Source organism: Ambystoma mexicanum, chromosome 11 (genome assembly GCF_040938575.1).
Source record: "Ambystoma mexicanum isolate Mex_15411 chromosome 11, UKY_AmexF1_1, whole genome shotgun sequence".
NCBI lineage: Eukaryota > Metazoa > Chordata > Amphibia > Caudata > Ambystomatidae > Ambystoma > Ambystoma mexicanum.
In genome coordinates, this window is record NC_090934.1 from 125,031,705 (window position 1) to 125,047,090 (window position 15,386).

Here is a 15,386-nt window from a genome sequence, read left to right on the forward strand (position 1 = left end):
TGTCCGCTGTCAAGCTCCAGGGCAGAAGAGCATGGATCTTCCTAAATGACATTAAACCCTTAGTAGGAGAGAGCCCTCCTGCTACATCCAACTGCAAAGAAACCACAGACAACGGGGAAGAACCTTAGCACATGCAGACAAGATCCATGGCGAGGAAGATGGATGCATGAGCCGAAAAGACAAGACGAAAGCCCTTTGTGAAAATCTCAGCTGTGCACTGAACATTTCCTCTAAACATTGAAAGGGATAAAGACAATAACCCAGATACTCTGTGCAGCCAAAGGTGTAGGGGAAAGAAGAGAATTGCATATCCAAAGCTGCAGTAATGCTACTTATGTGAACGTTTAAAGCCACACAAAGCATTGAGAAAAGCCCTAAGACTCTGATAAGCAAAAAATAAAAAGAAGAAGACGTTTCTGAGAACCATAAAACAATATCCTGAAGCAACCAGTAGCAAGACTTTGTTCAAAGAACTTATGGTATCCCCCAGTAGAAATATTACAAAGGATGTGCTTTCCTGTTTCCGGTTAGTATTAGAGACATATCCATCGCTTGTAGGGAGAGAAACCAGCATCCCAGATTTCATTCAAAATCCAGCTAACAGGAAGATAATATGACAACTACTGACAGTCCTCGCAGAGGCTTTTGCCGAAGTGCCAGAGTACTGGGAATAAGGACAAATGCTCCCACCTCAAGAGATCGATGAACTGACATACACCATATTTTTCCGAATCATAGAGGAGTGCCCAGGACTTGTCAGGAGAACCACAGATACCCTAACCTTCATCAGAGATTGAAGAAACAACAAATTCCTTAACCAAGTGTGGTACAAATTGAATTACGTGGTCGCAGTCCACGCAACAGGAAAGTGTAAAAACTGTTCACGTCACAAAAAGGGCCTATGATCTAGAGACCAGAAAATCAAAGCGAATGTCATTATCACCAGAAGACAGCCAATGTGCATACCGTGTTTTCTTGCACCTCGTTGAGAACTTTCCAGAACTAGTGGGTAGACCCAGCAATGTTGACGTACCCACATTCCTCAGAGATCCAGCAAAGAATGCGCAATTAAACAGGCTCCTGAGAGCTATCATAGCGCAACTAAGAAGCAATTATGGACATCCACTGCTGAGGAGAGCCTTAGAAGGAGGAGATCCAAAATAGAACTTTTTGTCATCCTTCTGAAGTGGAGCAGATAGAGGAAAGAGACACTGTTCTTCAACTTGTCTCCCAGAGACTGAACGAAAAGAACGGACACAAGAACTCCACCATCTTAATTTTCTTTTTCTTCATCCTCCTCATTTTTTCTATTTTCTCATATGTTCACTTTCGATTTTATTTTTGTTCCTATTTTTACAACTTTATTTTGAGATGAGCATTTTTCCTATTTTTGTCACACGTTCGCTTTTATTTTTATTTATTCAGCGTTCGATTTTTGTGCAAATTGTAGCAGTTCCATCGTTTTATCCTTTCGCATTGAACCGTTTCCAGCCTGTCCTCAGGACCAAAGCAAATTCGAGGGGTTCACTGGGACCTCACCTATTATAGATACGCATAATTAATGTGATGTACCAAAGTTGCTAGCCTAACCTTTCTCCCATAGTCTAGCCAACGGAACTGTGCTCCATACCCAGAGACTATCATCACCCACAAGAGGGGGGGACACTTGAAAAGCATGCAACACTCTAGTAATAATAGACTTTTGAACTGTGAGATCGGAGCAAGAAAAGAATACGTAATTGACTATGGACTCGATCGAAATGGGAGCCCAGAACAGTAACATAGTTCTACCCCCAGCAGAAGGACGCCTCCACATCTCTGGAAGAAAATGCTGCAAATTGTCGTTCCAAACGATAATGTGCATATGTACAGTGATCATTATTGTTTTTCTATTACTAACAATCAGAACTGCTTTCTTTATTGGTGCACGAAGTGTCCCCCTATCTGTATGCCCACTGGATAACAAACGTCAGGGTCCTACAAAAGCACCCAGACAGTATATAGTGATTCCAGTTCCAAGAAAAACTAATGATGAAGCAAATGATTTAAGATTAAATGTAATTAGCAGTGATACATACACACTTGAGGTGATGAATGGAGAGAAAAGCTGGAGACAGGGTCATCACGGAATGAATGATAATGTAGCACTGACCACGGCACACACCCACACACAGAATGCACACAAACAAGGGCAAGTGTCAATGGCTACAAGGCCTCCAACGAAGGCAGCAGAGAAGGAGAGACTGCCTGCCGAACATTCAATTCCAGAGAATAGTGGAAATGATCAAGAAAAGCCAAGTGAATTACCAAAGATGGAGGAAATAGCAAAATCCATCAAAAGAACAGAAGTGGCCACAAACGAATTCACAGAGAAGACACACCTGCTAATAGATTATTTGTTCCCATTCATAGTCCAAGCAAAGAAACAGCATGAGAAGCTGAACGACAGAACTATAGAAACTATAACAGCAAGCACACCTGCTCCAACGCAAGGAACAAGCCGCAGGCCTACAACACAGCCACAAGTTGGGAAGTTGATGAACCAATGGTGGTTAAGGGAAGTTTATGATAGACTACAAATGGGAAGGAAAGGAAGCACAAATCCTTCCCCTACCACAGCGATGCAGTCGATGCAGCCTGCTCCACCGAGATACCCGAAGTGGAAAAGCAGCACAGATGCATTCAGAGACGTAGTCATAGCAAACTACAGAAGAACGCTGAGAATCAAGAGAAGCCCTCACGAAGATACCAATGAATTTAACGATTACCTGGACAGCACAGCCCATCTTGGAAACAACAAATGGTACCAGCACATGAAGGAAGTAGGACGAAGGCAGTCAGGATGAGAATGCTTCGTCTGTGCACTCCTGCCCTACAGTATGGGAAAATCCAAGATCTTTGTGGCCGTAGAAATTGATGTCCAGACAGCACACTGTATGTCACATGTAGCAATGTGCAAGACCAGAGGCCAGTTCATGGGCAGTGATGTCTCCCTGAAATGTGCAACAGAAGCAACTGACCCTGATGAGGATGATTATGTTCAAGACATAAAGACAAGAAACGGAGCCCATACTAAGAATCATGTAATCAGATACGAGAACCCTGGAGTAAAAGGGGCTGGAATTAGAAGTTAAAACGTTCAAGGAAAAACCCCAGAGGAGGCTCGAATTTGGAAGGACAGAGGCCAAATGCAGATTTGGGGAACAGTGCTTTCACCAGACGGATGGGAGAAAGGAGTGGTGATCTGCAGAGCCTGGATGGTCATTGGACAATACGAGCCTACCATCAACATAGTGCAGAACGGATGCAAGCCATTATGGCCAAAGCTTGCAAAATTACTTACATGGGTCGAAGACAGGGGGGACCCCTGCAGATAGTACCACTGGAGAGAAACAATGGTACGAGGAAAATGGGATAGAATCATAACTGTGGACGAGTCTTTGACGCCCCAGGAATGGTACATGGAACTGCAGCGATTATGGACCATTACTGGGCTGTGGATCCAAAGCATATATAAGACTACCAAAGAATTGGGGAGGTATATGCACAATAGTGAACATCCATGTTCCTGCACTAGTGATCCCCAAGAATGACCTAAATTTGGACAGTTTCCCGAAAACAGATGCTCATCTGAGGAAAAGGAGATCTGCGGAGCTGATATCACGAGTGAAGAGAGAGAATGACTTCTCTGCCAAATCAGAGGAAGCATTTCATGCAATCCCCTATGAACACAGGCTGTTTAGCCTAACCTCATCAGTATTCACAACGATACACTTGCTACACATCCAAGTTGGAGCAAATACTAAATAGCTGCAGATAACTATTTCCATCAGCTGTTCTGATCAGCTGCCTGACCAGAAGATGGCCGACGGAAAGTTCGGCATGATAGCGAGGCTGTCCCTTTGCTGCTAGGCAACGGCAGCCTTTCATTTCCCAGAGGGCCATACCGGCAGGCGGAAGCCGGCCACTGGGAGCGAAGGCCACGGAGAAAAGGCCTGTTCAGCTCCTGTTCGCTCCGGAGAGCGTGGCGTGGCCACCCCCCTAAGATCCGGAGCACGTGGACATTTCCTAAATCATCTGCTTGCAAGAGCACCCGTGGTGACCTACCGATTCCTCTCCCTACAACAATATAACTTTACCTCCTTCAAGCCCCATTAAGAAACACCAGCTGGTTCCAGCTGCCCCCTGAGACAATTCTGACACTGCCAAGGTGCCATCTACCCGGGTTAGCCTTTTCCCCTGAGATATGCTGACTCTGTAAGTACTTTAATATTAAATGTACGCTCGTCAATGTTACCATACATATCTGCAACTTAAGGTTTACTCTATTACTGTTCCTATGCTGTACTGTTATATCTCACACGCGCAGTTCCCATCCACTCCTTATTGCACTGACCCCTCATGGAGTCTCTGACAACTAGGTCCTGCTAGATACCTAACCTATGGTTATCGTAAACAAAGCTCTCTACCTAGAGACCTATCCCTGCCTATGCATGTGATATTTTAATGCACACTTGCGGAAATAGTAGAGAAAGGATAGATTGCATTAACAGCATATATTGCATCCCTCTCCCAGGTAAACCCTGTTGCCAAATTGCTCCTACATGTGGATATTCTATCATATATTGTGTTTCGCATTTAGGTGACTCTTGATACCAAATTGTTCCTACATGTTGACATTTCTAGCATATATTGTGCTTGCTTTTAGGCACTACTACTAATGCTGTATTTTAGACAGGCCACCTTTATATAACTATGTATCTACCAGCTATTTACACAGTCCTACTGAGGACTATCCTACACTCACTCATCATGCTAGATGCTATCTTACCTGACTCTCTGCCTCCTTTGACGTCTGTAATACATCTGAACCATAACTTTCCTGGCCAATATTTACATCCTAGCCACAGGTCCCCTGAGACAGCCACCGCTGTATCACTCCCATGTGATAAACCCAGCAGAAACCTTAGACTACGTGCCATACTGACTAAATTGCATGAACCTCTCCGCAGGTCCCTTCCCCCTACCAACATCAAAACTAACTTTCAGCAGGTCTGGAAGCCTCATTATACTAGGCTACCTTTACAACCCAATTCCAATACCTGCCCAACTCAGAATAATAAGCCCAAGATACCCGATACATCTACTACTCTATCCCTCCAAGCCACAGAGGTCACCAAGACCCCAACCATCGTTGGAGCACTCCTTAACGTGAGATCGCTTGTCGCCCATGCTCTAGACATTGCCAACCTAATCACAGAAGGCAACTTCGACTTTCTTGCAATCACGGAGACTTGGCTACACAATGCCGCAGGACCCTCGCTTATGCTGGCCATCCCGGACGGCTACATGATAGTCAGACATTACCGAGAAGGTGCAAGAGGTGGCGGCATTGCCATAATCTCTAAAACGAGCCTTTCACTTAGACTAGTATCTACCCAATCGACTCAATCCTGCGAGACCCCATCTGCCAAACTCCAAATAAATAATAATCAATCACTCACCATTCACCTTTTATATAGACCCCCAGACCCCTTAGGCACCTTTGAAGAGGATCTCCATAACCTACTCACCAATAACCTCAAACCTTGTTCTCAACTAATCCTCCTTGGGGACTTTAATCTAGGTTTCCATGACACCACGGATACTAATGCTACGGTGGTAGCCAATATGATTCACGCACTAGGCCTAACTCAAAGAGTTGACAAGCCTACGCACCTGAAGGGGAGAACATTAGATTGGTTAGCTGACTGTAACTGTTCAGCAACTATTTCGTCCATAATGCCCTTACCTTGGACAGACCACTCTTTGGCATCCTTAAACCTAGCTACCTCCAGACCCAACATACGGCCCCTCCACTAGCGCCACCATGTTTAACCAGAAATAGAAAATGCATTACTGTAGAGAAAGTTATCCCAGCTATACTACCGACCCTCAACGCACTATCAGCAAATCTAAACCCTAGCACCCTAGTGCAAGAATTTAATAATATCATGCTCTCCACTCTAGATAAACTGGCACCTCTCAAACTTAGATCAAGCAAACCGAAAGCTCATCTAAACAAATGGTTTACTCCACAGCTAAGAGACCTACGCATCCTGAAAAGAAAGAGTGAAACCACTTGGAGACTCTGCCCTTCAGTCGATAACAAAGCTAAATTAACCTCTCTCCTCACTTTACAAAAAAGAAGTTTGCCAGGCAAAACGCAACTCGTATGATGATCGCATAGCCAAATCGAATTCCAGCATGAAAGAGCTATTTTCCATCCTTAAGGAACTTGAGCCTCCTATCGCCACACCGGACACCTGTACCAAGGACAAACTTTGGTGCACAGATATCCAGCGAGCCCTAGCTAATAAAATGATCACACTCCAAAACAAAATACAGCATAAAAAAAGAATCGCTCAAAATTCAGGACTCATCCAAAATGCACCATACTAATAGCTCAGTGGCACACAGTAATACCTTCCACTTCTCCAAAATGACCACTTTGGAAGTAGAAAAAATGATCTTGTCGCTCAAACCATCTAATTGTGAAGGAGACATCTGCCCAGCACAATTAATAAAAGATGCTGCCAGAGAATTATCTCCCTTTATTACTAAATTGATTAACGCCTCCTTTGCCTCAGGCACCATCCCTGCCAACCTTAAACAGTCCTGGGTGCTCCCCCTCCTCAAAAAGCAGACATTAGACCCCCTCATTCCCACTCATTACCTACTATTAGTCGAAGTACTACTATTACTACGGTACCGTTTCTTCTCAAGATTCTGGACAAAGCCGCATACAACCAAATTCAAAAGCATTTAGAACTACACAACCTCTTAGGAGAGAGACAATCGGGCTTCTGTCCCCTACATGGAACAGAAACTGCCCTCATTGATTTGAAATCCCAAATTGACGAGCTGAGAGACAAAGGGAGAATAGTACTCTTGCTACTCCTGGACCTCTCAGCTGCCTTCGATTTGGTGGATCATAAAGTCCTCTGCTGCCACCTGGATTCCGCTGCCCATTTCTCCCCGGAAGCAATTAGATGGATCGAGTCATTCCTGAGTGAAAGAACGATGAGAGTCTTCTCCACCTCAGCAGCGGCAGAACCTACCCCCATCTCTTGCGGTGTCCCCCTGGGCTCCTGTGTCTCCCCAACTCTATACAATATCTCCACCAAGCCCTTGTTCGATGATCTGGACCATCTCGGTATCACCTACACTAACTATGCAGATGATACACAGATCCTCCTCCCGCTTTCTGGGGATCATGTGAAAGACACGGATTTGGTGAACAAGGTATATCTTATCATCCAGGCATGGATGGCCACTCATGGCCTCTGTCTGAATGATAAGACAGAGTTGATTATCCTGGCCACCCAAGCTAATATCAAAAAAACTAGGCCAGGAATTCTCCTCATTCAACATAGATGGGAATATCATCCAAGTGTCCAAGGATGTAAAAACCCTGGGATTCTATCTTGATTCTACCCTATCACTTGATAAACAGCTAAAATCCCTTGCTTCCGCCACGGCCTACACGTGCAAACTGATAAGAGCCGGTAAACCATTCCTCTCCAATAAGAGCTGCTTAATCCTGGCTAGAGCCCGAATACTCTCCAGAATTGATTAGTGCAACGCACTATACTCCGGAGCCAATAAAACAATAACTCAAAGACTTCAAATATTACAAAATAATGCCCTGAGAGCAGCACTAGGCATAAACAAACGATCCCATATATCTGCCGCCAGACGCCATCACAATTGGTTGACCACGGACAACAAAATAAAACTCAAAATGTTATCCCTGACCCACAAGGCCCTCAATAATTCCACCCCCAGATACCTGATTGACAAATTCCACAGGAGAACATCTCTCAGACCGACTAGAGCTGTCAATTCTAATTGCTTGACAATACCGAACTTTAGACTCACCACGATCGGTGGAAATAGCTTCCCGGTAAAGGCTGCAAAAACCTGGAACTCACTGCCACAAGACTTGAGAATGGACTTGCCCTACCCCCGTTTCAGACAAAATGTCATTTAACTTCTCACTTCGACTGACCTTAGCTGACCTGCATCACCTACCTCCCACTGTATTTACTCGCATTAATTCTTTACATCTGCAACTCTGATTGACCTCTCTGGAACATTGTACTTTTTGTAATTATTTGTGTTCTAAAGACCTTTTATTGTACTTTATACTGTATGCTATGCTATGTTGTAACCATGTAAGTTTTGCATTTTCTTGCCACTGCGCCCTGCTACCCCTGGGTCTGGCACGCATAAAAAGTGAATAAAAACAAACAAGCAAACAAACAAAACCAGATGGGAGTTATTGCAGACCATCAATACCACTATAAAAGGATTCAACGCGATCAAAGAAGAACTGAGAGCAATCAGACTGATGGCCCTCCAAAACAGATATGTGCTTGACATGATCACTGCAATGGATAGAGGTGTTTGTGCAAAAATTGGGGAATTATGTTGCACATTTATACCATCACACGATGAAGAAAACGGAACCCTCACAGAGGCCATAAGCATGTTGACAAACCTAAAGAACCAAATGATTGATGAAACGGATGAAGTGGACAATGACGGGTGGTTTGGGAACCGGTTCTCATGAGTCCCACAATGGATGGCTGACATTCAAATTTCTGGGAGCCCTGCTAGTAGTGATACTACTAGGTTTCTGTGTGATCAAAATAATCATCACACAGTGCCAGAAAACTGCAAAGAAAGCCATTGGGATGAAAATCGTGGTTGACGTCGAACCAGGAAGGAAGCCCAGAGACCTGACAGATGAAGAGATAAGAGACTTTGTGAAGGCCAGTGAGTTTGCGCCAGAAGGAACCAAGTTTGCATATCCTAAGAAACGAAGAAAGTATGAAGGAAAATGGATTAACTGGACAATGCCAGCTAATGACCTGGAACAAAGATGAACATGTAAAAACAGCAGGGAGTTTGAAAGGCGTGATAAAAATATGGACTCCAAAGACACACATGTTCACACCATCATGTAACAACCCGGAAGACGATGAACAAAACACTGAAGAATGAAAATAAATGGAGACGGAAAATGAAGCAGAAGTGGTCGATGAATCGACCAGATGGGGGGGGGGTGAAGAGAAGGCCCCAGACATGGCCTCCACTCCTGCCCCCCATCTCGAGCTACCAGGAAGACGTATGAAGATCAAATGGACCAACAGAGAGCCGCACTGGGACTATGCCCAGTGTACATTAGAAGATCCGTGCCCATAACCAGACAACCCTGGGCAGATCGGTACCCTATCAGACAGCCATACCAGCCGCTGATACGAAATGAGGAATACCTTCATGCGGTCCATGAAGAGACCCCAAAGCCTTAAATGGAAGGCCAGTAGAAATGACACAAGTGTCTGAACAGACTCGCAAATGAACAAAACGACTATCGTAGATGGCACACCAGCGCAAGCAGTTATAAATGTAGACGTAATGGACACAGGAGAAAGACGATGTTAAAATGCAAGGAAACGTGTTACAAGACAGGATGAAAGTAACTAACCCGGCAAACATGTGTGTGTAAATAGGCTTGGAATGCAAGAGCGGAGAAAACGATACTGCTTGCTATGCTTAGTAGAATAATAGAAGCGGCATGCGCCAATTATATATATCTACCTCATGAAGCACATTATACAAGTGCGACTCCATTTTGTAAAGCGGGAAATGTGCCCAGGCCGCCCGAGGCCTAACGGGCCAAGTTTCACAACCCAGCCAGAACAGAGAGGAAGAGCAGAATTGAAACTCAACAGAGAGCGGCTCATGTCTGGGAACTCGAGGTCACCCAGAGAAGGGGAGGACAGCGTCAACTCGCAAGAATCAACTTCGGAGCATACCAGCTCGCCCGTGAAGGTCAAAACAAGAGAGGCCCAGGCAGGTGGAAGAGCCGAAGCAGAATTAAATACAATAAAAGCTGGAATCTGAAGCAGATTCACGGTGAACAGACACGTGACCAGCCAGGCGCAAAGAAGTACCATCGCCTGATGTCATCCAGAACCCGAGGATGCCATAACTTTTCCTGATAAGAGGCTACAGTTCCGAGGCCATACCCAGCCAACTAATTGACACATAGCCCTAAGATACTGATTGATGGAAGGGAGGCAGGGTGAAACTTGGGGCGCTAGGCACCTGGGTGTCCAGTCTGCACGCTGCTAATTAAAGTGGAGATTTATGTTTTGTGGTGTAACTTGCCCAATCACAATGGACCATGTAATCTAGGGTCTTATAGATACTGTTACCAATAGGACGTCATAGTTGTAGTGACGTCCGCCAGTGTGATGTGGAGGGATGGGCATAGACGCCCACCCGATAAGAGTTAACCAATCCACATGCTCTGTTACCAAATACAGATATAACACCTATACTTAAGTTACCTTTCCTAACCAATTATATTGCATGATGATTTTTTTTATAGAATTAGACGTCAGTGATGACGAGTTTTGCTTATAACAATGACTGTTTGACTGAAGTTCGAGGAAGTCGGAGCGAGACAAGTGATCGCAATGCTGCTGATTCCCATTTGTTTCTCTGTTTGATGTACTTGTCATTAAACGGACTTCCCTTTGCCAAATTGTCCTCTTTATTGAGTCATGTTGGAGTAAGTGAATCCAACATTCCTCACAAGGTGCAGCTATCTTGTCCTACAAGTTCTAGAGGGTGAGCGCTGACCTATGGGCACATCAGTATCTATCTTCCCCTCCAGAACACCATTTTCTGCCATTTCCGTCCCCAACATGCTAGTGAAAGCTACCACGTCTTAATTTAATGCCACAAAAATTGCATTTAAACTGTAAAACGTTTGCATTGCTGCGTTGTCCGGTCGTAGAAATAACAGTCTTAAAGTTTATTAATTAAAATAGTCTTTTGAGCCAGATGGGCAGGCCTTCTTCCAAACATGGTAATTTCTTTCGAGGCCACAACCAAATTTCAGTTTAGCCCAGTGCTGCTTTGGAGTTTGTCTTTGAAGCTCTCCGGTTTAACTTGAGGGGAGGTGCTTTCTTGAAATGTCACACCTAAGTGTCCCAGAAATCTCTTGTACCCGGCTAGAGCCCAGCCACAAAGTCTGACGAACGTGTTAGATGCTTCCTCTTGGTCCATTCATAGTTTACAAAGGGCTGGCCCTTTGGGGAAAGGCAAATTGTGTTCCCAGAAAGCACATGTCCTTTGAAGCCAGGCAAGGAAACCTGTTCTGTGGCTTCAGCACAGTAAATGCATTTATTTATTTACATATTTATTTCTGAATCAGAAGCAAGTCTATTGAAATAAAACATCCCATATATGTTTTCAAACAAACTCCCCCCGCCTCCCTCACATTTCTATGCAAGGACGGGGCCTAATTCTACATTTCACTTTTAAACAGATATTTTTCTTGTCTGCAAAAAACAAACCTTTTTACACGTGGTGAATTTTCCTTTTTGCTGTCTCTTCCATCTAGATTCTAAACATTATTTGCAGCCCTAGTCAATTTCTCTTACACGGCAGTCTGTTCAAGGCAAAGGTCCACTGACACTAACATAAGCATAGAGAAATAGGGCTTCTTGTTGAAGAGTTCAGCTGTGATATTTTGTTGCAAAGAACAGCATTTTTCCGTACGGTTGGGAGTAAAGTTCTTGGTGATTTCGCAGATCTTGCCTGACACAGCCTGTCATTCAATGAGAAATGCCCCTTTTTGTGGGAGCACAACAAAAATATGGCTGGGCATAGCTGGGTCTCCCTGGATCAGCACTGTGTATTGCTGAACAGATGAAAAAGAGCATCAGGGCGCCATCATTTTAAATGTAAAATATTTCCTTTATTTTTTTTTCAAAGGGAAATTGAGCTAGCAGCAAAGCAGCGCTGCTTTTCAATTCTCTTCTTTGGTGCACATAAGGAAACACACTGGCAGCCTTTCTCTGTATGTTCCGTGTTCCATCTAGCCCAATAGGTGCTTGGCAAAGACAGCGCAGCCCTCATTTTTATAGCTGCGAAATGTAGTTTTGATGCACGGGAATGGTGCTCTGCAGAGCCAGCGCAGCCATTCTGCTGAAGTGCAGATTGGTGATGGAGGGGAATTCTGCTGGGTTGGTAAATGTACCCCACAATTTCACAGTAATTACGTCATATTTTTACAGTGCTTAAACTCGAGGCAGGAGTAGTCAGAAGTCTGACATGAAGCATTATACACAATATGATAGAATAGTTATTATATCTGGATACAGGAACATCTAGGCCACAGTATCACCAATATGTGGAGTATTTTTGCACAACATGAGAGGCCTCAGAAACATAAGAAATCAAGTTCACTCTATGTAAGAAGCTCTGGGGTATCTAGTTTGCCTAGCCTATATAGACAAACACTACTCCCAGCTGTACCTTTGCAAATATAGCAGATTAGGGAAAGCTGAAAACAGTTGAAAGAAGGAGATAACGTGATCGAAATGGCATGCAGTTTACATTAGCAGCAATGTGTACATACTTCATATGACTAGAGTGACCGGATCGGTTCAAGGTTCATGACCATAGATACTGGTGGAAGATGACATATTTTGGGCAACCATGACATAATCGTTGCGAGATTTTAAATGTTTTCAGTTTCCAGGTTTACCCTAAAAATAATTTGAGGGAAAGTGCACTGGACCAACAGCAAGATTCTAGCTCAGTCGAGCTGCATTCAGAGGGCCGCATCAACATAGCTATGCCCTCCACACAAAAACTCAGAGTTTTCGCGTCTCCTTTCACGGTACAAGAAAGGAAAGAAAAACAGCAAGAGGACCTCAACTAAATGTTTTGTCCCGGGACTAAGCAGAACCTGTTGTAGCCCTAAGCATATTTTGAAATATGGAGCACCAAACATTTTACACTAGGCCTTAGAAGGACATACAATATGGCAAGTATCCCACAGCAAACCAGCTAAATACATGTCCTCATGAAAAATAAAAAGGAGATGTGCATACCTGCCCAAGTGGCACCTGTCTTGTGTAAAACCACCAACCACTTCAGGTTGTGTAAGCCAACAGACCGAACCATTGTGGGAATTACAAGTTTGCTTATTGAGAGGATGAACGATGTTGGGTTATTCAGGGTTGTCCAACTCCAGGCCCGGATTTTCAGGATACCCCTCATTAATATTCATGAGCTAAATGTGCATACAATGGATCTAAAGGTATGCCAATTTTTGGCCATGAATGTTAATGAGAGATATCCAGTAAGCCTGTCAGGATACCGGCCCTCGAGGCCAGGAGTTGGACAACCCTGGTTGTATCAAAACATTTTGAAGTTTCCCTAATGTATTTGATATATTAATGCAGCATGTCATTGGTGGGGTGCAAAGTCTCTGAGGTTTAATAGAGTTGCAGATAATATGAATACCTAAAAACCTAACTCAGAATATTATCAGAAGAGGTTGGTGACAGACCAAAAAGTAAAATCCAGTTGGGTTTGCAGAATTACCAAACATTTGTAAATGATCATGACTACAAATATGTGTAATCTTTTTTATCATACATATTATTTATAGCCCAAAACGTGATTGAACGGCAATTCGAGACCCAGCTGCCAGCAATCCCCATTTAATTCAGGAGTTGCCCATCCAGCCCAGGATTTTTCTTTCAGTGTTGAGACTTGTAGTGTTGCTTCTTCCATTATAAATCTGTATGGAATGCTAAAAAAAACAAAAAAACACAGGTCTCCTTTGCATGTATGCCACTGTTTTCATTTAAAACACGCAACATACATTCAATATTACGATCCAATTCTGGTAACATAGTACGTGTCTAATGTTTAATTTCCTCTTGAAATACCAAGCATTCGGGACCCTGACCAGTAGTTTAAGAGGGTGCATGCAGCGGTAGTGCAACGGGTGAGACAATAATCAGTGTGCAGAAGTGCTCGCCTTACCTTAGGGGACTTCCTCTCAGTGTTCCTGCTCACCAGCACTGGGTTGTCATACCGCAGCAGGGAGTCCGCCGGGGGAATCATGCTACAGGACTCACAGGAACTCGGATTTACTCACTGTCGCGTCTCTTGGTACCTACTGCTTCTTGTGACTGTGATCCTGGAGGCGCAGCACCTGTGTACAGTCGCTATGGCAACTAGACGCCGGAAGTAGCAGAACACCATAGAAACAAAGGCGGGGCCTATGTGCGGCGACGGACATCTTTAAGAGGGAGAACCTCGTATTCAATGCATTGCGGTCCTTTTAAACCTGTCTCGGCAATGCTCCCGTTCTAAAATGGCCGGTATAGAAACGTATCCTATAATGTGGTGTTAGAGTAAGACGTGGCGCGGTAGCTTCTCAAAAGAAGCTTGATTTTCAGCTAAAAGCGTAATGCTCCGATTCTGTGGCAAGACATGGCCAGCATTATGCTTCACTTTCTCCATCAACTCTTCCAACAGCATACAATAAAATGAACATTAAGATTGCGGTAATCTTTATTACGCCTAGTCATATTCTTCCTCGTCACAGCACCATATCTGCCATACAGTAATTGGATATGGTAGGTTATTTATAACGCGCTTAATAACCAGAGGTTTCTAAGCGCTGACCCGGCGATCGGACCTGTGTTGTTCTGTGACGTCTTGCTATCAGGCGAGCACGTTGCCCCTGAGCGATCCTCCCTGTTAGGTGTGACCCTCCCATGTGCATTGCCCCTTTAAGGGGATGTGTCTCTCCCATGTGTATTGCCCCTTTAAGATGGGCCATGACTGTGTTATGGCCCAAGGTAATAAAGGGAGCCCCTGCAGGCACGTCAAACAGAATGGCTACAGACTCCATAAGAGGTTGGTCTGAGTCCGTGTCTCATTAATGATGTAGGCTGCAGCCCTACCCCTACACGTGGCGGCCCAGGCCTGCAGGCCCTGTTGCCATGGGACTCTCGTGCCAGGACGGTGGCAGGTGTCCGCGCGGTCAGGAGCCTGGCAGGCTGTGCCCCCACCCCGATGGCGCTGATGTCCCATAGTGCCAAGGGGCCTGCCGGATGTCCAGGGCAGGCCCCATACCCCCACAGGCACTCGGCCTGTGGTGTGCTGACGGAAACACTAGCACCCAGGGACGCCTGCCGGATGTCCATGGCAGGCGACCCCCAACAATGGCGACGAGGAAGTCGCTCTTTCATGAGGAAATGGAGAGTGACGATGACGAGCACACGTAGTGCAATCCCTGCGGATCTCGTGGAATCCAGAAAAGGGGGAGAGCGAGAAGTGCAGTGCCCGGCCCCCACCGTTTGCCAGATAGGCCTGCGCCCCACCGTATGTGTTGCGGTGAAGGCCCGGGCCACCTTGCGGTGAGGCGGCATCCTGCTGCAAAAGAGAAGAATAATGCGGCCGCAGCCACAAGGAGGAGGAGCGGCAGGCCACCACTGCAGTGAGCCGATGTGCCCTTC

General features: G+C 44.9%; 1 protein-coding gene across 1 annotated transcript in view; it reads right to left on the minus strand.

Moving 5' to 3' along the window:
• Positions 1-14,179, minus strand: part of DNALI1 (dynein axonemal light intermediate chain 1) — a 166,912-nt gene extending 152,733 nt beyond the window's left edge. Inside the window, exon 1 of the mRNA XM_069625249.1 lies at positions 13,903-14,179. Within this exon, the coding sequence (XP_069481350.1) occupies positions 13,903-13,983 (81 nt within the window). The 5' untranslated portion in view covers positions 13,984-14,179. The remainder of the gene's footprint in view (positions 1-13,902) is intronic.
• Positions 14,180-15,386: the final 1,207 nt, after the last annotated feature.